General features: G+C 39.8%; 2 protein-coding genes across 2 annotated transcripts in view; one reads left to right on the forward strand and one right to left on the reverse strand.

Moving 5' to 3' along the window:
• PRICKLE2 (prickle planar cell polarity protein 2) overlaps positions 1-22,981 on the reverse strand; it is a 938,433-nt gene that overhangs the window by 197,784 nt on the left and 717,668 nt on the right. The window lies entirely within an intron of this gene.
• Positions 20,099-22,981, forward strand: part of SYNPR (synaptoporin) — a 123,706-nt gene continuing 120,823 nt past the window's right edge. The window contains exons 1-2 of the mRNA XM_075183359.1: positions 20,099-20,336; positions 20,449-20,514. Coding sequence (XP_075039460.1) covers positions 20,319-20,336; positions 20,449-20,514 — 84 coding nt within the window. The 5' untranslated portion in view covers positions 20,099-20,318. The remainder of the gene's footprint in view (positions 20,337-20,448; positions 20,515-22,981) is intronic.

Here is a 22,981-nt window from a genome sequence, read left to right on the forward strand (position 1 = left end):
CATATTGACCTTTGAATGATATACCAAGAAAAATACATTCTCTGTTCTTTTACCTTGACAGCTTGTGCATTTTATTTATTGTCACCTGCCTACAACTGACCTATTTTCACCACTGTCTTTCTCACTCCCCCCCCCCTTCCTCGTTTCTTTCCCTTGTTTGCTTCCCCCATGTTTGTCCTTTATCCCTTTATTTTGTCTATGTATTTGTCCTTTTTGCTTGTATTATGTATTGTGTTGTAACATGTTCTGTAATTCTGTTTTTTATATTTATGTGTATACAAAATAAATACACCTTGTATTAGATGTTCAATACTTTGTTGGTTACTATGTTATTACTTCCACTCATGCACACACACAGAGCTGGATTTTGACCTCAAGGTGGCCCTAGGCAGGATACTGGTTTCAGGCCCCCCCCCCCTGAAACAATTCACAACACTATTTTTTCTTAACATTCTCCAAAAACATACAGGTAGGTTAATTGGCTGCTATGAAATTGCCCTTAGTCTCTGTGTGTGTGTGTGTGTGTGTGTGTGTGTTTGTCTATGTGTGTATGTTGTGGATTTAGATTGTAAGCTCCAATAGGTCAGGGACTGATGTGAGTGAGTTCTCTGTACAGCGCAGCGGAATTACTGGTGCTATATGAATAAATAGATAATGATGAAGATGATATACCCCTATAGTCGAGCAGTGGAGAAAGAAGTGCCGCCGCGTAGGGGCGGTGCGCCGACAAAGGGGGTGGCCATATCATTGGGGCGTGGCTTGCGTAGTTGAAAGCATGCCTAGCAGGTGTAAAGAGGTAGGCCGCCCTCCTATAGAAAAAACCCTGCATTGATGCCTCATGTATGAATCTAATCAATAGATGCCTTTGTTTCCAATGTCATGTTGACAATGTGTTATACATTACCTGCTGGACGCTATGATAAACAGATGAAAGTGTACAGTAAGGTTACAAAACGAATAATCCCTTGCATAGTCTAGATGAACGTTTCACTGTGCCTTCACCCTCATAGTGCTTGAACCTAACTAAAGATGAGTAACATGAGACAGTGTCTGACAGATTCCAGGATAGGGCACCTTCAATGACAGACACAAACCTGCTCCATTATAAACCCACAGAAACTGCTCCCTGGAGGATCAAAAAAAACACTTAATATCTGCAATACAGCTCAATAATCCTTAATAAACTGGAGCCCACAGCTTTGAGGGGGAAACACAGATATGGGTCTAAACAGGCATCAAATGGATATATATATATATATATATATATATATATATATATATATATATATATATATATATATATATATATATATATATATATATATAACCTTCCCCGGCAACTGGTGGTTTGAAGTGCAAGATTCCTGCTTTTAAAGTCTTACTTTAATCGTAACTAAAATCCCAAAGTTCACACTCTTCACAAAGCACGCACTCAAACAAACTACCTTAAGTCAAAGGCGACACTGCTCCTTCCTCTTCTGGAGATTTTGGGCGCCGTCGCATTGAGTCACGTGATTTTATTATTATTATTTTTTCTCCTACCTGCATTTTTTTTCCTCGATAACCGGCAGCGGGGGATAGCAGGCGGAGGGGAGCGCTTCTCAGGCTTGGCACCCCTCCCGCCTTACTTAGCCCACTCATTGCCGGTCCTGTAGGGCCCCCTGGGGACCGCTGGGCCCTAGGCACTTGCCTAGGTTGCCTAGCGGGAAATCCAGCCCTGCACACACAGACCTATTACTTGTACAGGGGAAATCTGTTTATTATGTCCATACCTGGGAACATTTCAACTGGAGGATTTGGCAATAATGTTCACTGGCTGTCTAGTGGCAGACATTATAATCATCAACATTCGGAGACAGGACTTGACATACCCAGAACCGGACTAAACACCAGTGAACGCAGCAGCATCCAATCCATCCATACACTTACAGCAACCTACTATTTCATGGGCGAAACAGGAAGGGAATGTGCATATGGACGCAGTCAAGATATATCAAGGGCGTGCCGAGCTCCAGCGCACGCAGCAGCACCCGATTCAAGCTTTGGGCATCTCTCAGGAAAACGTTTTACTGTATCACTTGCACAAGCTACAGGTCTGGTGTAAGGGCAGAGTGATGGAGATGACGGGCGCGTGTGCATGCTATAACATGTGTTTGCAATAAGGAGCAACTGTAAAAATGTATTCTATGCACAGTAGACAAACCTTTTTATTTATTGTAATGTTTTTGATTATGAGCCTGATTCGTTAAGGAAAGTTAAGTAAAAAAGTGAGTAAGTTTTCTCCTGGACAAAACCATGTTACAATGCAAGGGCAGCAAATTTGTTTTCTATTTTGCACATAAGTTAAATACTGTCTGTTTTTTCATGTCACCCGATAATATGAACAGGTGACAGTAAATGAATATTTTTTTCTGTAAGTTCTTTTGGGACTTTATATTGTACATATGTATTGGACATATCCTGCAGTCAGGGCCGCCATCAGGGGGGTACGGGGGGTACTGTTGTACCGGGCCCGGGCTCACCAGGGGGCCCGGTACAACAGCTCAGCACAGACTTACCTGGGAGCCCGCCGCTGGTCTCCGCTATTCTGTCTTCAGCCTGGCTGTCACGGTGACAGCCAGGCTGAAGACAGAATAGCGGAGACCAGCGGCGGGCCCCCAGGTAAGTATGAAAGTATGTGTTGCTCATGGGGGGGGGGCGCTCATGAGGGGGGGGGGCGCTCATGAGGGGGGGCGCCCGGGTGGCACGGGGGGCCCGTACTGGGCCCGATTTTTTCTGAAGGCGGCCCTGCCTGCAGTGTACTGTCCGTTTGACCAGAGCATAGCTAGGCCATATTCAACAAGACACGCATCTTCATATCCACTCCTTGTTGAATATGGATGTCCGTGTCCCCAATTTACGTGCGTTTTAAAAAAAAAACGCAACCTATATTTGTTTTATGTGTCTTAGTGAATCAGGCCCTCAATTTCTAGGCTATCCCTAACTGGCCAATGTAATATACTGCTGAATCTTCTTGTTAGGAAGATCCCAGGTATGAATATGACCCTTTCCAATCTTAAAAAAAAAATGGTCTGTGCTCCTTTTCTTTACCTCTTTTCAAGGCTCTTTTTTTGCATTGAAAGCGATTGCTGGTTAACATTTCCTCTGCAAATTCGGGGAATATCGGCGACTTGCAAAATCCGCTACTTAATACTTTTACCCCCAGGTATCCAGTTTGTTGGGAGTAAATGAATAAGTTCAGTGTTGGTGCTGTTCTTGCTACTGGATGGTCTGTAAGATATACCAAGATGTCACTGTTAGGAAACTTACATAAAAGCTGGTGCAACTGCTTACTACAAAATCCTACTGCAGAATGACTGTGACCTGAATTAGCCACTAGCCATTCACAAGCAGCCAGTGTTCAAAACCGCTTGTGATTGGCTGAGCAGCTAATGGGACCATCGGCACTCCAAACCACAGTCAATCAGCAGTTTATTATGTGTATTTTTTTCCTATTTTATGAGGGGAGGAGTAATCCTGGACTTTTAAAGCAGACCTCAAGCTCAGACCAGCAGCTGTACTGGTGCCTTGCCGCATCTCTGGAGTATTAAATAGGTTACTCATATTTGCCATGGACACAGACCAGTTCTGGAGACCTAATGGACACTAGAAGTAAGGATCAAAGGCCTTGATGACTCCCCAAAGACTCTCCTCACTAGGCCAAACAGTAGAAGAAGTAGCAAATGCAGGCAACTGGAACACCTGGCAAGAAACAGGAATCCCTATAGACACTTGGACCATATCTGAACTCCCTCTGGACACACAAACCCTCGCTCTGATTGCATAAGACCTTATAAATGCACCCTCTGGATCTAGTACTCACCTTCCTATGAACGCAGTCCCGGAAAATGACTGACAGGGGAGGAGGAACAACTGGCATGGGTGGGGGGGGGGGCATTCAACACTACCTCAGGTACTGAAACTAGACCTCCCTGCATGTCAGAGGAGTGACGGTGGAGGTAGTGAGGTGAGATAGCTTGGGGCCAAACGGTTTCATCCTGTTTGGTGAGAAGAGGCGCAGAAGACCAGCTATAGAGGAGGTAGATGCAACCATCGATGGCTTCACCACCTTACCAAGGGAAGCTAATGGGAGACAGAGAACAGCACAGTTATGTTCACTGTCTGCTAAAGAGAGAAGTTATTGCGAGAGTGAGTACATTGGGCACAAGTGCTGCAAAGACAGGCAAAGACATAGAGGGCAACACCAACATAGAGAGACTAGAGGAAATGAGAAGGGCTGCCAATCCATTAGAGAGAGACGCAAGTCTCATAGATAAAGCTACATGTTTGAAAGAGAAATCTGCCAACCTTACATTGAAAGCTGTCAGTCATGCTGAAAGAGCTGCCAATCTATCAGGGAAAGCTTACAGCTTACTAAAGAAAGCTGCCAGGCTCACAGATATAACTGTTCATCCCAGAGGGAAGTATTTCATTGCTAGAGAATAAGCTGCCAGGGATCCAGTACAAGCTGACAATTGAGGCCTCTGCTTTGTTTAATTTACCCGGAATTGCTAGCCCCCTCTGCACCACCTGTAGTTATGCCATCATTACTTATTCTTGTTTAAGGGGTTACTAAAATACCTTCATCATTGTCTCCTTAGTGTGTATTATGTATTCTTGAACTACTATCCACATCATTGACTTCATGGCCGTAATTGTTATTATTGGGCCTACAGCTCCCAATATAATTATATTCTTCTCCAAAGTGAGTTACATTCTTCATTGTATTCAATACCAAGAGACTCATTGTTACTCTTCATTAGTATTTTCATGATCATAACTGTAGACTTCCAACTCTATATGCTGCTGCCTTATCTTTTATGACTCAGAAAGTGAGTTCATATTCATTAGGTTCTAGCTTTTTGATTTCATCTATTAAAGTAATTCTATCGTTTTCCAATAAGCATTGTCTAAGCAACTTGTGTTTCCAAAGCACAAAGTAATTTATTTTAGCAGATGCAAAATTTTAGCAGTTCAATACATAATTATAAAACAGTACAGCCAATACCAAATATAAACATATACATACCGCCGCGCCCTTTGCTGCGCTAAGCTGCGCTCTGCTGGTACCAGCTTACAGTACTTCACTCCAGAATACTGTGGTCAGAGATGACTGGGCTAATACCAGCTAGAGCAGTATTATATACACTCAGTGTTACAGTGAAAACAATGCAGATGGTGTGGCTTGCTTCTATTGGTCTAGGTATCAGGAAGGTCCAGTGTGCTGCAGGTCATAGGCCAGTTCAAACCAAAATATCGAAAGGTAGGGGTCATCTATCCAGGGTTTGTGCTCTGACTTTCCCTCCAAGACTCCAGTTTCAACTAGTCTATTAGTATTTTACAGTTGATATCACTTTGATCATTTATTCCCTAACATCAATAACTAGAGTATGCAATGTGCGATCTCTTCGGCGAATGAACCGGACAACTGCTGATAAATAGGGGATTAAAATGATACTAAACATGACACAGTTCCTGCAACCTGAACCTCAAATAACACTAAAGTGTACATATAATCATAATATATAAACTAATAATAAACTTAAATACTATCTGCTCATAAATCACTGTGGAGTGGAACCAATATAAATATGAAATATATAAATAACTAAATGTTAGAATGCGAGTGTATTTGTGCGTATTTTACCGCGCGATCGCGCTATGCCACGTGTTACGTGGCATACTGATCGCAATCGCACAGCAAAACAATATTAACCAATATACTTTCGTTCATCCAATTATACGACTTCGACACATCTATGTCTCCTGAACGAGACATTCGTTATTTCAGGGAGTGTGCCCGTTGTTTTATCCCAGAGTATCACCCTCTTTAAGCCCATGTCTAAGCCCGGGTAAATTAGCAAAGAATGTGACTTTTACCATGGTACTGTTATATAGCCAAATGTTAACAAGTTAGACAACTGTTCCAGCTTATGCTGAAGTGTATGACCTCAAACTACTGTCACTGTGAGTCTGCCAATTCACCACCGCTATTACCGGGTCCTTTATTGCAGGTTATGTTGCCATCATGTGATTGTCTGTATTCAATGAATTTGCTGAATGCCATTGTTCAGATAATCTTTCCTATATTTATACCATATCATTAACATTTTACGTCATCCCATGTCATGATTACATCTCAACTACTTTATCTTTATCAGAGATTGAATCTTTTGCTCCATATTACTCAGGTTATGGACCTTTAAATTACATAGCCCTATAATAAATGTGCCAAGTGGCTTATCGTCTTTTCCTGGTGTGAGTGAGGGATAGTCTTCAACAGTCATTTTAGGCAAAGAGATGAGATTACCCTAATTGTGAGATGCATCACCCCTCTTGCCTACAGGTACGTTGAGGAATCTAAAGGCGCAGGGGATACATACAACATTTTAACACATTTCACATATAAAGTACTGACATATTTCACTCTTTCACAGTGCTTGAGTTGAAAGGTTATTTTACTAGTTTTATATGGTTACATTGTCATGGCAGTACCTTTTGTTACTGTATTGTATAAACTTTATTTATTATTTAATGAAAAAACCTTTTGTGAGGTTTGTGCTGTTTTTTATTTTTGCATTCATAAGAATGACGGTCATGGATGCCTGGTTACAATACTGCATATTTTGGCCAAAATATAGTACAAATAGCTTATACAGTGCAAGGTAAATGCAGGATTTCTAGAGCGGGGTGTCCAAACTATGCCACCAGAGTGAATACAAGCAGTTTCTAGGCTGCATTCCAAACTCTTCAAATTCCCTTCAAATACACGGGCAAAGGTAGCCAACTGTCCTGATTCTGGTGGGGCATTCCCAATTTGTGTGCCTGTTCCGCATAGTCAGGACTTTGTCCCTACTGCAATGATAGTTGGGATGTATGTACTGCTTTACACTGTACTACTTATTAAGGACAAATCTCTTGCATCTAACTGCAGCTCTCCCTTAATGAACTGAGGCAGGACATGCAGTACATCCCAACTATCCTTTCAGTTTGGACAAAGTCCTGACTGAGTGGGATAGTTACTCAAAAACAGGACTGCCCAACCACAATCAGGACAGCTGGTAGAGTGTCCTGCTTTCTCCTACCTGTTTTTGTAGCTTTCAATACTTGCAGCTGCTGGTCTCTTAAGCTCAGTTGCTGCTTGTCTGGATCCTGGAATGTTGGGGTCCTGTTTGGAAAAAAGAATGAGAACATAAAATATGCAAAATTTAGCAGTGAGTGCACCATTTAGGCCTCTCTCCCTCCCAACCAGCCTCGACATTACATCAATAGCACCTACATTTAATTAGACCTCCCTACCTAAAACCAGTCTGACATTAAATTAATAGCTTTCACATTCACCAACTCAAACTCAGTCTTTCAAAAATAGAGTTAATAATATTCCCACCCCACAATAGAAGCTTCCAGCCTGACATTTCTATGTCTGTTGACAACATGACCATAAATGCCACCCGGCAAGCTCACTGCCTAGGTGTAATCCTTGACTCGCAACTATCCTTTATTCCCTACATCAACTCTATATTTACATCATGCTGCATACATCTAAAAAACATTTCCAGAATATATACATATCTCACACAAGACACTGCAAAAACGTTAATTCATGCATTCATCATCTGCTGCATCGACTATTGCAATTCCCTCCTTACTGGTCATCCCAAAATCAGACTCGAACCCCTACAATCTATATTGCACTCAGCGGCTAGATTGATTTTCCTTGAAAAACTTTATTTCTCTGTTATTCCTCTGCTGAGTCACTCTGTCTCTACATTGGTTGCCTGAGTTTTCAAAGAATCCAATATAAAATTCTTCTACTAACCTACAAGGCCATCAAAAAAAATCGCACCGACATACATCTCCTCACTTCTCTCAAAATATCTAAAAACTCAACACTTCCGTTCTGCAAAAGATCTGCATCTCTCTTCCAATTTCATCACATCCTTCCATTCTCGGTTACAGGACTTTTTTCGGGCTGCACCCACTTTATGGAATTCACTCCCTCGCACCACAAGACTTTCCTCTAGCCTGCAAACATTCAAGTGTTCTCTGAAAACCCACCTCTTCAGACAAGCTTATAGTATTCCCCTACCACCCTCTTGATCTCCCTAGGTTACCCTATTACCACCCTCTACACAGCTAACACAAGATAACAACCCCCTGACCAACATAGTTGTAAGCAAATATTTAATATGAAGTAGCCCTTGTGTATCAAACCATTGTCCCATAGATTGTAAGCTTGCCAACAGGGCCCTATTACCTCTCTGTCTGTATGTATTACCCAGTATTGTATTTATTACTGTTAGCTCCCAATTGTAAAGCACTATGGAATCTGCTGGGGCTATATTAATAAATGTTGATGATGATGATTATGATGATAGCATTCACATTTAATAAATAGACCTACCCCCCCCCTCTATTAGCCCCAAAATTAAATTAATTAATTTAATTGTAAAATCATTGCGTGTGTATCACTTACTTCTTCATGCGCAGTGCCTCCACCAAGTCTTCTTAGTCTGGGTATGTATGGGCGTGGATATAATGACCACCCAGGGGGACTTGTGGACCCTCTGTAACCCCATACACTTCGCACAACTCTGACACATGATAAGATTGTTCTTTTATCTAACAATATTTACTTTGAAAAAATATAAATTATAAATAGATGTACAATTAGGGAATAAATAATAATTAAAATCACAAACACTTTTATGAGGTTGAGTATTAGACTCACTATAGATATATTATATACATTTGGATGTTATTGTATCTATGTATTTTTGATATCATACTAACTAATTCTAATACACTACAACAGTCCCTTTATAAAGTAATCTTAACTCACTATAAAATATCACTATGTCTAACAACTATATATAGAACATATCACACTAAATTACTTTATACTACCCTGAAGTAACACTAAATTAGACTCATTACCTAAAATAAATATTAACTGATTAATATTATAACACAATGAAAACTTCACAGTTCATTCATTCCTGCAATATCCCTCACTTCTAGGTCAGGCTGTCATTGGTGCACTTGTATAATACCTTTGGTAGCTACTTCTCACTTAGTTATATGTACATTTTATTTTCTCCAGATATGTATTTGAATTCCATATCACTAATGATGCAGATGATATAATAAATTGATATATAATTTAGTCTCTGAAATAAGTATTGCTAATGGCTCAGATAATATATTGAAAGGACCTATATCACAGTCTCTGTAATAAACATTTATACTGACGCAGATGATATCTTGAATATATCTTTATCACAGTCTTTGAAATAGTTTTACAGATGCAGGTGTTAAATCCATATCTCCCTTTCACTTCAGGTTTATGTAATATAAGGATATGATAGTTTCTCAGTGTCATGAACATCGAGCCTGACAGTCACTTAGCAATGAATACACCTTTTCTGCCACCACAAAGGATTTACTATGGTGTTCTTATGTTCACCAAAACCACTTATTAATGTTTCACACTTAAATCACATACACATGTAGCTTCAACCTCCCTGGGCTTCATAAATTAACAAAGAATCACAGAGAATATGCTAGATTAAATATATTTTAATCTGAAAAATGTTTCCAAGGCTTAGTTACAAAAAGTTAACAACAAGACATGCAATAAGTTGCACAAATAAGTCACCGATTACTTGTTAAGACTTTGGGCCTGATTCATTAAGGAACTTAAATTAAGAAGTTTCTTATTTAAGTTTCCTGGACAAAACCATGTTACAATGCAAGGGGTGAAAATTAGTTTTCTGTTTTGCACATAAGTTAAATACTAACTGTTTTTTCATGTAGCACACAAATACTTGATAGCTTATTTGTACACTGAAATTTAAAGTTGATATTTGTGTGCTACATGAAAAAAACAGTCAGTATTTAATTTATGTGCAAAACAGAAAACTAATTTTCACCCCTTGCATTGTAACATGGTTTTTTCCAGGAGACTTAAATAAGAAACTTCTTAATTTAAGTTCCTTAATGAATCAGGCCCTTTGTGTGTGTGTGTGTGTGTGTGTGTGTGTGTGTGTGTGTGTGAAGGAACACAATTGAGAAATATGGGACATTTCAGTCTTAATAGACCGCCTAATGAAAATGCACAATGTAATAACTAAAGCAGAAGATTTTTCTTACAGGCTCTTCACCCCACCTTAGGAATTACATTTTCAATTAAGTCAGATTTATCCCAAAATGACACAGAGCTTTCCGAAGTAAATTATCTATTACTAAGATATATGTTTGGGCACCTCAGACAATCTCTCACCTGTGCTCTGCTTGAGTGGCTAGATGGTTTACAACTTTGGGGCTTCAAACTCTTTTGAGTTCCTTATCTAACTCCGGCCTGGCTAGATTCAAAAGATTATTGACACTTGCATAGGTTCAGACAGTTCATGTCATCTAGCAAAGCACAAGGTGAGATTACATTACAAGGTTGCATACAATATACTTTGTCATACACGAATTCAACAGAAAATAACAATCAGTCATTAGGGGCCTGATTCATTAAGGATCTTAAATGAAGAGGATTCTTATTTCAGTCTCCTGGACAAAACCATGTTACATTGCAAGGGGTGAAAATTAGTATTCTGTTTTGCACACAAGTTAATTACTGCCTGTTTTTTCATGTAGCACACAAATATCAACTTAAAATGTCAGTGTACAAATAAGCTATCAAGTATTTGTGTGCTACATGAAAAACAGTCAGTATTTAACTTATGTGCAAAACAGAATACTAATTTGCACCCCTTGCATGGTAACATGGTTTTGTCCAGGAGACTACTTACTGAATTTTTTTACTTAACTTTCCTTAATGAATCAGGCCCTACATGGCTAAAAAGCACACAGAAAAAATCTGCAAAAAAAAGATATGTATTAAATAAAAGGTGCACGTAACAATAGGCGGTACAGAGTGTGAGCTGACTACGGGGCCTGGAGATTTGGGTGGGCCCAGTAATACCAGGTGCCAGGTCCCTCCTAGGACCTACCCAAATTTTGCTATGGAGCCCGGCAATGCACTGGGTGTAGGGTGGGGTATAGTATGTATTTGAATGAATGTTTGAAATTTAAAGTTGATGTTTGTATGCTACATGAAAAAACAGTCAGTATTTAACTTATGTGCAAAACAGAAATCTAGTTTGCACCCCTTGTATTGTAACATGGTTTTGTCCAGGAGATTGAAATAAGAATCCTCTTCATTTAAGATCCTTAATGAATCAGGCCCCAGATAACTACATAATCATCACACTCAGGTTTACTCACAAGAACCAGGGTTTGATTATCCCAAAAACGCTTTTCTCACTGTTTCTTTTCCCAGAGGGTTGCTTTTGTCAAAATGATGCTTCTCCTCACAGATGCTTATGCTTCATAGATAATTCTCTTTACACATATTTCTATCATCAGATGCTTTTTCTCATAAATGCTGATCTGCACAAATACAGTCTTTTACATATATATCTCTTAATAGATCAATCTTATTAATATATATCTGTGTTCTCACAGAACTGTCTCAATTAGTTTTCTCCTCCACACATACAGTAGGTCTGTCTCATCTCTCCCTCACCCTGGTGTCCAGTAAAAAACGTTATTCCTCCTCTTTCCACTGCAACTGACACACACCCTTGTCAGCACTGGTGCAATTACACAATATCTTACCAGCCGCCAGGGACTCTGGGATATGTAGTCCCAGCCAGCTTCTATATTTATTTTTAATCTCCGCTCAGTGGCAGATGTTTCAAATAGTGTCCAGAATTAATAGATAGACTTATTTCCCCCAAATAGCCACAATATTAAATAATTAGTATTCACAATTAATAAATAGCCCTCTTTCTCCCTAAACTCAGCCCCACATTAAATCAATAATCCCCAAACCACTCTAGCATTAATTAAATAATGCCACTATACCACCTTAAATTAATAGTTATTAATATGACCCCACAATTAAATTAAATAGACCCCACCATCAAATGAATTGCCACCAGGGCCTGATTATCCAATTGGCTGACTAGGTTGCACAAGGCTTTTTGAGGGAAAGAGCGCAAACATTTTTGGGGTGCAAAATTGTGACAGGGAAAGGTATAAACTCAAATTAATTTTAAAATATAAGAAAACAGTTGTTCCCTAAAACTGTCACACTTCAGTGCAGAAATCACACCTAAGGAGCCCGGAATATGGTGTAACACACAAGGTTTACTGCAAGATGGTACAAACTGGATGGTGTTGATATAGAATGATTATTGTAGGGAGATGCAGAAAGCAAATACCAGGAACACGGCTGATGCAGGTAAATAGATAATATGAAGAATTCCCAGGGAACAGGTGAACCAGGAGCATAGCAGGGAACAGCTCAGCAACATGCAACAGCAACACTGACCAGCAAGGTATACAAGGAGTGGCAGATATAAATAGAGAGACATACAGGTGCAAGAGATAATTGGTGCAACAAGTTAACCCCTAGTGATGAAAAGCATAATAGCAACACCTCTGGTGAACAGAGAAACTGCAGATAATACATAAATCACAAGTCCAAAGTCCAGGAGGAAGGAGCTGCCAATGCAAGCAGCATGTAATGCAGAGGGCAGCAGGCAGATCCTGACAGTGACATTACTGGGGCATGAGGCACTTAATGGCATCATGAGGTAGCCTCCACTGTGTGTTGGTGAAGATTCCACTCTAATATTTATCCTTGGCACAAGGACAGTCAGCAGGTGGGTGTTGTGGGACTAATAATATAATGTAGACATTCAGCAGTAGACACAGCGGGTAGCAATGTAGACTAATGGGTAATTTTGACATTGTGTTTATGGTAGAGATTTAGGAACTTTGAACAAGAAAATATTAAGATCTGAACTGAGGACGCATAAGGGGATAGCCCCACAGCTCAGGGACACTTTATTCGGCGTCAACGATTTCAGCATCAGGCACTGGCAGCTCAGCGGTAAGATTAGGAGATGGAAACGCAATGCTCAGACTATCCAATTGGGCTTTATGTTGATGATGAATGCCCAAAACACATTACAGTTGTTGAAAGAAACAATTTGACCTTTCATCGGTTCTTCAAAAGATCATATCTGTCTGATCCATTCAGAAGCTTTAATCGTCCTACTCCATGTTCTAGTGCTAGGGTATAAAGCTTCTGCTAATCCACATCTCAGAGATGCTCAACCTTTTATCATATTCCTGCAGGCAGCACAAAGTGGATACTTATCACATAAAAAGTTTAATTATAAGAGCTCACGTCTTTCCTTTCTACTGTCAAGGTCCTCGTACTGCTGTTGACAAAGTAAAGAACGTGTTGTCGTTTGTAAGAAATTCAACTACTCCCTGTATTCCGTGACATTATCCTATTTTTGTAAGCATGAGCTAATTGCCTAAAGATTAAGTCATATTTATTCCAAGTACATTTCCACTACGGAACTTCAGCTGTATGTTAAAAGGAGAAACTATAAAGAAGATAGAAAAACAAAGAATAAACCTAATTTCTAGATATTAATTCTAATGATCTTAGAGAGACCCTAAACCTCAACTAAACTGAAACTTTACATTTTCAGATAGAAACCATGAAGGTAAATGCAGCATCTAACTATTCTGAAGCTGTAGCTCAATTATTACCTTCCCATTCCTCTACAGACAGCTAAAGCTCCACCCACAACTTTTGGACAGTGTCAGGATCTGAAAATGCAGTCATTTAAGCTACTGTGACATCACTAGATCTGTTGCTTTGTGTGATTATTCAACCAATCCACACAGTGGATCTTGTCTACACAAAACTGCAGAGAGACAGTGCAAAATACTCACTCTTGATTTGCATCATGGTGGCGCTTGCAGAGGTATAGAAATTTGCAATGCCAGGCCAATAGGAGGAGTTGTGCAGAGCAAGGGCTAGATAGTAAGCATGTTAGCAATTTATACGGAGCGAAAATCTAAGAAAAAAAGGAGTGCAAAGGGCATATTTTTAGGAGAGCTTCTTGCTGTGCAGGACGTACAGCCATTTACACTCTGCAAAAGGACTTCAATGCTGTGGAAGCGCATTGTTCACTGTTCTTTTGTACTTCAGCGGAGGAGAACATTTATAGGCACAGTGCAAGCAATGTAATAAAAAACTCAAGTACACAATAGTGACACATTTAATAGAAACAGTCCTAATGTTCTTTTCACTAACATGATCCACGTAAGCCAAAAGTGTGGCCAAAACAAGTAGTATTTAAAAGTACACCTAAGTACACCTAAGTGCACTTCATAATTCATCCATAAAATCTAACAGAGACACCAGAGTGCCCAATAAGGCTTAAATTACTACTCTGCTGGGCCGATCTCAGGGATAGGCACGTGAGTGACCTGGGTAGCCGGCTCTCAGGCGTGCAGTGGAAGTGAGAGCTCAGACTTGGTTCTAAATTTACTAAACTGCGGGTTTGAAAAAGTGAAGAGGTTGCCTATAGCAACCAATCGGATTCTAGGGCCTGATTCATTAAGCATCTTAACTTAAGAAACTTCTTATTGCTGTCTCCTGGACAAAACCATGTTACAATGGAAGGGGTGCAAATTAGTATTCTGTTTTTCACATAAATTAAATACTGACTATTTTTTCATGTAGCACACAAATATCAACTTTTCATTTCAGTGTACAAATAAGCTATCAAGTATTTGTGTGCTACATGAAAAAACAGTGGGTATTTAACTTATGTGCAAAACAGAATACTAATTTGCACCCCTTGCATTGTAACATGGTTTTGTCCAGGAGACTGAAATAAGAAGTTTCTTAAGTTAAGATCCTTAATGAATCAGGCCCCTAGTTATCATTTATTTATTACATTCTACAAAATGACAGCTAGAATCTGATTGGTTGCTATAGGCAACATCTCCACTTTTTCAAACCCGCAGTTTAATAAATATACCCCTTGGACTTTCAGTTCGACTAATAAAATAAATAAATAAAAATTAAATTGTACAAAAAAAATATATATATATATTAAAAATATTGACCACTGAAAAATACTTTAAGAATAAAAAAATTTTTTTATTCATTCTCTTCTGTTAAGGGAATGAATGAATACGTTCTACATGACAATACAATGTTTTGTGTTTAGAAGTCCTTGTTGTTCAAGGGCAGTTCATGCTGAGCTGTCCAAATCAGTGGCCCATTCACAACCATGTTACTAGAAAGCATCAGTGTCACATTATGCTGTCCTTTAATTCATAGTTTAACAGCTGTTCTACCAATCTCAAAATGCCCTGAAAGGATATTACAGTGACTGTGTGTGAGTGTTGGGAATAGCAATTTATCCTTTATCACTCTGAATTTATACAACCAGACAGTTTTTTTTTTTGTTTTTTTTAAATATGTGATATCATGAAATGAAAACTTTAACAACGTGATCACAAGATTTCTTGGTTATTCCAAATTTATATGCTGTAACTATACTTCCCTGGTAGCATTCTAAACCTTTGTCGTCTGGGACATAGTGTGCAGTTAGTTTTGTGACCTATTGTTTTCAACTGTTTAACTTATTTCCTTTTAATTATATTGTTGGCAAAGTGGAGCCAAAGTAGTTTTCAGAAATGTTCTGTAATGAAGATGATTTTTGTAGTGTAGTTTGGTCCTAGGAATTTAATAAGGTTATTTTTTTCCATAGAATATTTAATAAGATTGTTGCTTACTTTTTTCCATTGAGTATTTAATATGGTTATTGCTTACTTTATTCCTTCCAAGCAATGTAAAAAAAACCTTCAACTGAACAAAAATGACACATGAAATAAAGACAGTCCCAATATCCCAACAATATCCCAACAATATCCTAACAGTGCAGGTTGTCCAGGTGACCAGTGATATAATTACACCACCTGTGGATCTTTCAAAATGTGTCAGTTAGTAATGATTACACCTATGCTCCAGCAAGGAGATATGGAAAACCTGCACTGGTGGGGAGCCCTGAGGACTGGAGTTGGGAAACACTGCGGTAGACTATCTAGGTGCACTGATGCAAAACTGAAGCGATTGGCTGGGCACATGCACAGAGTCAATCTGCAATGCTCCTGATGGTGGAGTTACCGTCTTGATTTCCCTGAGTATGTGGGCAATCTTCTCTTTAACAGTCCTGTCCGAAAATCCTCCTCCTGTTCTTTTAGTAGGCTGCATTAAACATCCACATCACATAAACTGCTATATATGTCAATGCAAATCTGAGTAATCTGCCAGGAGGGTTACCAGATTGACCACGTAAATCCAAACAAGTGCATTAGACTATATAGCTGCATTGCAATTCATTTACATGCATGGTAAAATGTCAGGTGTGCAGTATGTAAACTAATTGTAGAGCAGCCATGGAGCATGTATAATTCATATGTATCTAGAGGTACATGGCAAACATTTTTAGAGGTAAATTTATCAAGCTGTGGGTTTGAAAAAGTGGAGATGTTGCCTATAGCAACCAATCAGATTCTAGCTGTTATTTTTAGAATGTACTAAATAATTGATAACTAGAATCTGATTGGTTGCTATAGGCAACATCTCCACTTTTTCAAACCAGCAGTTTGATAAATTTACCCCTTAAACTTAGAGCAACTTGATTTTATTACATGCAGAACCTGTGTTCCTGCAACAGAAAAATAAACTAGCATTGCTCACTATAATCCTACCTAGCATTAATTATGCATGCATGTGTCACCTAGGATTACTGCAGAGGAATCTCAATGATTGCACATTTTTATACTGAATATTGTGCATGCATAAGAAAATGCATGTAATATACTTAAATAATGAATTTGCATAATCGCGCTACGTTCCGCCAACTGCTTTGTTGTCTGGGTCAGGGAGATTGGCAGACTCCCTTAGGAGTTCAGGTCACCCACAATTTCGGAATTCTTCTGGACATTTCGGGAGACTCGGCAAGTATGACCAAGCACCTGGAGCTTTATTCTTCAATGGCCGTGTTCAGCAAATTGATTTTGTAAGAGTGACTTTGCCAATATTCCTGCTAGTGTACATGCAAAATAAAGGGGACTATTCACCTACGTATTAACTACTTGATGACCAGAGGGTTTTCATCCAATCATAATCAGGACAAAATAGCAATTGGAACAAATATTTTTTTTTAGCTTGACAAACCTGTTAATAAAAACGTTTTTGCGTTTTTGTTACCTTAAATCTTTGGGGTGTGGGTAAGGGGAGACATGGCTGGCGTGGCAAACAAAAACTTTATGTAGCATTTTTGGTGCATTTGGATTGTGGCACCAATGTAAAAAGCCTCATGCAGGTAACATGGTATTGATGGGCAGTTAAATGAGCTGGATGGGAAGCAGGAACCAGTTTGTTAGTTCATAAATACTAAATCCCAGACAGGAGTTCATAGGGGCAAGCTGCCCCCCACCCTGGTGTGGCTCTGTGGCTCCGTCCCCGAGGACCTCTGATGTCCATTTTCAACAGGGGGCCACAGAAGAGATGGACAAAGCTTCAGTGGATCTCAGAATAAAGAGAATAAAGAGAAGCCCCCCTTCCTTTCTTTAAGGCACAGGGGGTCTGAAAACCCTTGTCCCTTAAAGGGTCTTATGGCTGTGGGGGTGAGGGGCACTTCCACAGACACCCGAAGATGACCGCACCCTAGTGCACTTTTTTCACTTAACACAAAAACACCTGTTCAAGCCTTCAATAAAAAATGTGTGTTAATAATGGTAAATTGCAATTAGGTGTTTATTGAGGTGGTACTACTGAATATACTTTAAAGCTGACCTCTCACTGGGTCCTCTAGTGTTCACCCATTCCCATTTGCCTTGGCGAGAGCATTTTATCCGACTCACAGTCATTGGCAAGATTCCTTCAAACCACACAGAATTAGAGCTGCCCTGTGTATTATTAACTAATCACAACTCAGAGTCCTTCCCCCGCTGCAGCTAAACATATTTCTGCAATGTGGCATGCCGGATCTGTGGGCCACATACTGACGCTGGAGGGCAAATTTTGCCTACAGGCACTATGGGGGGACATATATTGCCACGGAGAATTATATATTTTACACCCCACTCAGCTAGGAGGGACAATTAGGTGAGAAGCGATTTGGAATTTTGGGCATATACTGTATACTAGAATTGGCGCTGCATGTTGTATACCGTCACAGGTCCGGATTAAGCCAATGTGGGCCCCTGGGCTAAGAGGCCATCAGTAGTTTGTAAAGGCCCCACTCAGCCCCAGTGTATCACCTCAGCTCCCCACATACATAGAAACTTACCTGGTCCTCTTTGCTGCAGCCTTCAGGCTCCAGGTGGCACCTCTTCTTTCTTCTTGCTCTGCTGTCAGTGCGAGTGCTGTGTGCAGCGTGCTGGTCAGTGAGGAAGTCTCCTGAGACTATGTCGTAGTCTCATGAGATCTCTTCGCTAAGTTCCTTTACGGACAGCAAGGCAGCTACCAGCATCAGAGTTGCTGTTAGCTGCACCTGCCTAATTTTAATGATTGGGACCTGATAGCCGGCAATAAGTTAAAATCTTTATTAGGGCCCCCCGGCTGCCCGAGGCCCCTGGGCTGTAACCCAGAAAGACCAATATGTCAATCCGGCTCTGACCGGCACTAGAGCACACTGAATATTGCCACTGGCAGCAGGGGTATACTGGCACTTGGGAAATACTGCAGCTAAAGTACAAACTGTATAAAGGCATTGGGGATATACAGAACATAGGCACTTGTGGGAGAACTGTATACTGGCACTGGCTGAAACCTGTACTGGTTACATAGTACATACTGGCACAAGGAGTTTACTGCACACTGGAACTAGCATACTGTATACTTTCAGGGGGCAAATGCAGGATTTGTAAAGGGGGGTTTCCACACCACGCCACCAGTGGGTGTGACCAGCATGCATGGGGGCATGGCTATAATATTAGACAGTGCTTGGCTGCTCTCCAACTCTTCCTATCCCTATAATATACATGGGCAATGCTGCGTGCACTACTGTTAGGTGCACGCAGGTCTCCCTTTTCAATGAAGTGGGGGCAGGGTCCAGCCACCTCAATTATACAGTGCCCCAGGCATGCAGGGGGGTTTCCAGGCACTAGGAACCCCCCCTCGGTTTGCCTATAACTTTACAGAGCTGTGTATAGCAATCCTGGGCAATCATACTGTATTAGGGAAGTAACATAACTAAAACATGTATAGTATAGCTAAAAGGGCGTGTCCTTAGATTGCAATTATTTTTATTCTTCCAAAAATAACCCTAGTAAGCCTAATTACATCTGTGTTAAAAAGTAGTGGAGGATTTCTTCTCTTCTCCATCACACATAGCAAAATACACACCTCACATATATTAGCTGCATCAAGAATCTTGTTCTCTGCATTATTTCCATTTCTTAACAGCGATGTCAAATTAAATATCATCTATAGACTCCAATAAGCAATTCACCTAAAGGTCAAACGTCTATCAAAATAGCAAAATATTTGTCCTTTGCTGTCCTCACAACTCTAGTATTATATAAGCCTATTGCCCTCCATTTTTAAATTAGTCACATATATTTCAAACTAGGGGGATTGTTAATTCTGGATTTTAAAACAGCTCTCCTCAGCAAAGACTGCCTTGCCTTTGAAATGACAGAGATTAGTTGTGATTTCCACAAAGCGTTCCTTGGGTATTAACTTGTATCAATCGAGCCTGGCAGAAAAAAAACCACCACCTTGTTAAGCTGATTTTGCGGAGATGTCACAAAGGGAAATCAACTAAAAAAAAAAAGGTTTAAAGAGACCACTGCCTCTGTTTAAATAAGTTGTAGCTGCAAAATTAAATAGGGGGATCCCATTGATTCTGGGAAACTTGTAGAAGCTGAACAAGGCTCAGATCCCTCTCTCATGGGAAGGAGGTTGCTTCAAGGTGTTGGAGACAACAGGTAAAAAAACAATTGTCTATTAAAACGACTAAGCCCCCATTTTGGAATACATCAAGTAAGTTGATATCTCCTCAATGCTTTATCAATGTGTTGATGTCATCTCATTTTAAGATATTAAATTATTTTTGACGAAGCTGACTGCATTCATGATTTTATTGCAAGCCAAGTACAGTATGCATGCAGCATGAAATACAATTTCTCAAGCCATGCTGCTTACATGTCTATCTTTAGGACCCAGAGGGACGTTTTATTTTCCCTGCTCCACTCTCACTGTGTTGCTGGCTATGTTAGAATAAAAGTGTGCGATGATCGCTGCCTTCCTGTGTGTATTGTTGAAGCAACTGAGTGTGTATCATTTGTAATAGAAACATTTAAACTTATTTGCCGGGAGAACAGAAAGAATGGATCTTCTCAATCAGGTAAGCGCTTTGTGATGCCTGTGACTGTTTGTTGATTTTATTACATTGTGTTACAAAGTAACTGATGGTAGGAAAACATATTGTTTATTTTTTTTTCTCCACTTTCCCAAAGCTTCAAGCATCTGGGTCTTTTCGAATAGTGAAAGAGCCCCTGGCTTTCCTTCGCATCTTGGAATGGGTGAGTTGACCAGCAAAATATCCCCTCTTTAGTGTGTGTACCCCCCCTAAAAGCCCCAAGATCAGAGGGGGGCATTTTGAAGCACCTGTCTTGCTGTTTTCTATGTAGAATGTATCATTATGTTGAGTAAGGTAATTCACAATGTGACATGTGTAAATAAATTGTTTACCACAATGCTGACTACCACCCATTGTGACTGTGTATGTCTAACCAGTAGCTGTGCTTGTTAGTATGTGTGAATACTTCACAATGGGTCGTCTACTAACATAGGCTGTTTCTGGAGAAAATATTAAGTATATATATATATATATATATATATATATATATATATATATATATATATATATATATATATGCAATCTAAATCTCACTAAATACTATGTATCTAAATCACATTTATATATATATACATCCTCATGACATCATGCTAGCTGTTGAGTTGAATACACAGTCAGGTGTCATTTATGGGTTATATTGAAAAACAACAGTTCACTCTAGAAGCCAATGTCACATAGAAAAGAGCTGCTGCAGATCCTCTTTGAAAAAAATGACTCATTGCCTATCGATCACCACTCCTTTCTTTGTTAATTTTTATGCATGGATTTACATGACTAAGTGATATTGGAAATGTGAGGTTCTGCAGCAGCTGAAGTCATTCCATCCACAAGCCATCCTTGGCCCTGTAGTCTACTGGTGTAAGAAGAGCATTGCGAATATCTTTTGTGTGTCTTGGGAGGACTTGATACTTAGCTCGATGAAAGAATGTGTCCTCTGGTGTAAGTACTGTCACAATATTTTCTGCTACAAAGCAAAAAGATATTGTAATGTGACAGTGTAACACATGGCAACATGTACCAAGACTGGAGATAGATAGATAGATAGATAGATAGATATGAGAGATATGAGAGATAGATAGATAGAAAGATAGATATGAGAGGGAGAGAGACAGATAGATATGAGAGAGAGAGATAGATAGATAGATAGATAGATAGATAGATAGATAGATAGATAGATAGATATGAGAGAGAGATAGATATGAGAGAGAGATAGATAGATATGAGAGATAGATAGATATGAGAGATAGATAGATAGATATGAGAGAGAGAGATAGATAGATAGATAGATATGAGACAGATAGATATATATGAGATAGATAGAGAGATAGATAGATATGAGAGAGAGAGAGAGAGAGAGAGAGAGAGATATGAGACAGATAGATATATATGAGATAGATAGAGAGATAGATAGATAGATATGAGAGAGAGATAGATATGAGATAGATATGAGAGAGAGAGAGATAGATAGATATGAGACAGATAGATAGATATGAGACAGATAGATAGACAGACATTAGATAGATATGAGATAGATAGATCGATAGATAGAATATAATTGTGGTAGCTACATTGTGATCCTTCTTTAAACCCTTCTGCATATTTCTCAATGTGTTATATATTTTTTTTTTTCACCAAGCATCTAATTATAGATATGTGTCACTGGACCCGAGGAATTTGGGTTCTGGTCATATTCGCCTTCCTTATAATTATGCTTGAGTGCTGTGTCTATTATAGCAGAACAATGAAGAAGAGACGTAATTGGCTGGCTGAACAATGTCACTGTTTATTTTTCTGATCCTTATCAGTGGTGATATCTGCAGGCCACATGACTCGCATTGCCAGTAGGGCTGAAGTCCCGCAGAACACAGCTGAACGGAAAGTTCAGAGCACGTCATATGGCATTAATCAGACTTTCTGTGCTAGGGATGCACTGGATATCTAGGGGGTTGTGTGAGTGGAAATTGTGAAAATCCTTGAAATTTTAGCAAGTGGCATTTCTTCTCTAGCTTACAATTTTTTTATATGTATGCAGGTAAAATATAAATGGAAGAAAAACATATTTTAATATTACAGATTTCTGCAGTATAGTGTGCTGCTTGTCTTTGGTCTCGTCTCTGTCAAGTGCAGTGTTTTTGGCTTTTATTGTTGTTGATGCGAATGCGTTTATTTGGGATTGGTGAATTTATGAACTACAATTATATTACTTCATACATGCCAACATAGGCAAATTGTTTCCCTGGAGGTCTGGGGGGGCAGGTGGGTGTGTGGGGATGGGGCTTGAAGAATCATTTCATTAGCCCCACCCCCAAAAGGGTTATCACTATTTCGGACCAATAAAAACAGGGGGCGGAGCAACGATGACACAGGCACGGCGTCACTAAGCCCCGACCCTCTGTTTAATTTACTGAGGCGGCCGGGTTTCAGGAGAATTGCCTGGTCTCCCTGGAGTCCGGGAGGACTCCCAGAGATTTGGGAGTCTCCCGGACATTCCGGGAGAGTAGGAAACTATGGCTACAGAGGGGTATCTGCTCCCTGGGCCTTTCCCATAGTGGGCTACCTTGGGCTTGGTCAATAGGCTGCTGAGCCAAGTTTTGCCACCCCTCGGCCAAATTTGCCAGCCAGCCCCTACC

This window comes from Mixophyes fleayi, chromosome 8, assembly GCF_038048845.1.
Source record: "Mixophyes fleayi isolate aMixFle1 chromosome 8, aMixFle1.hap1, whole genome shotgun sequence".
In the NCBI taxonomy this organism is placed as follows: Eukaryota; Metazoa; Chordata; class Amphibia; order Anura; family Limnodynastidae; genus Mixophyes; species Mixophyes fleayi.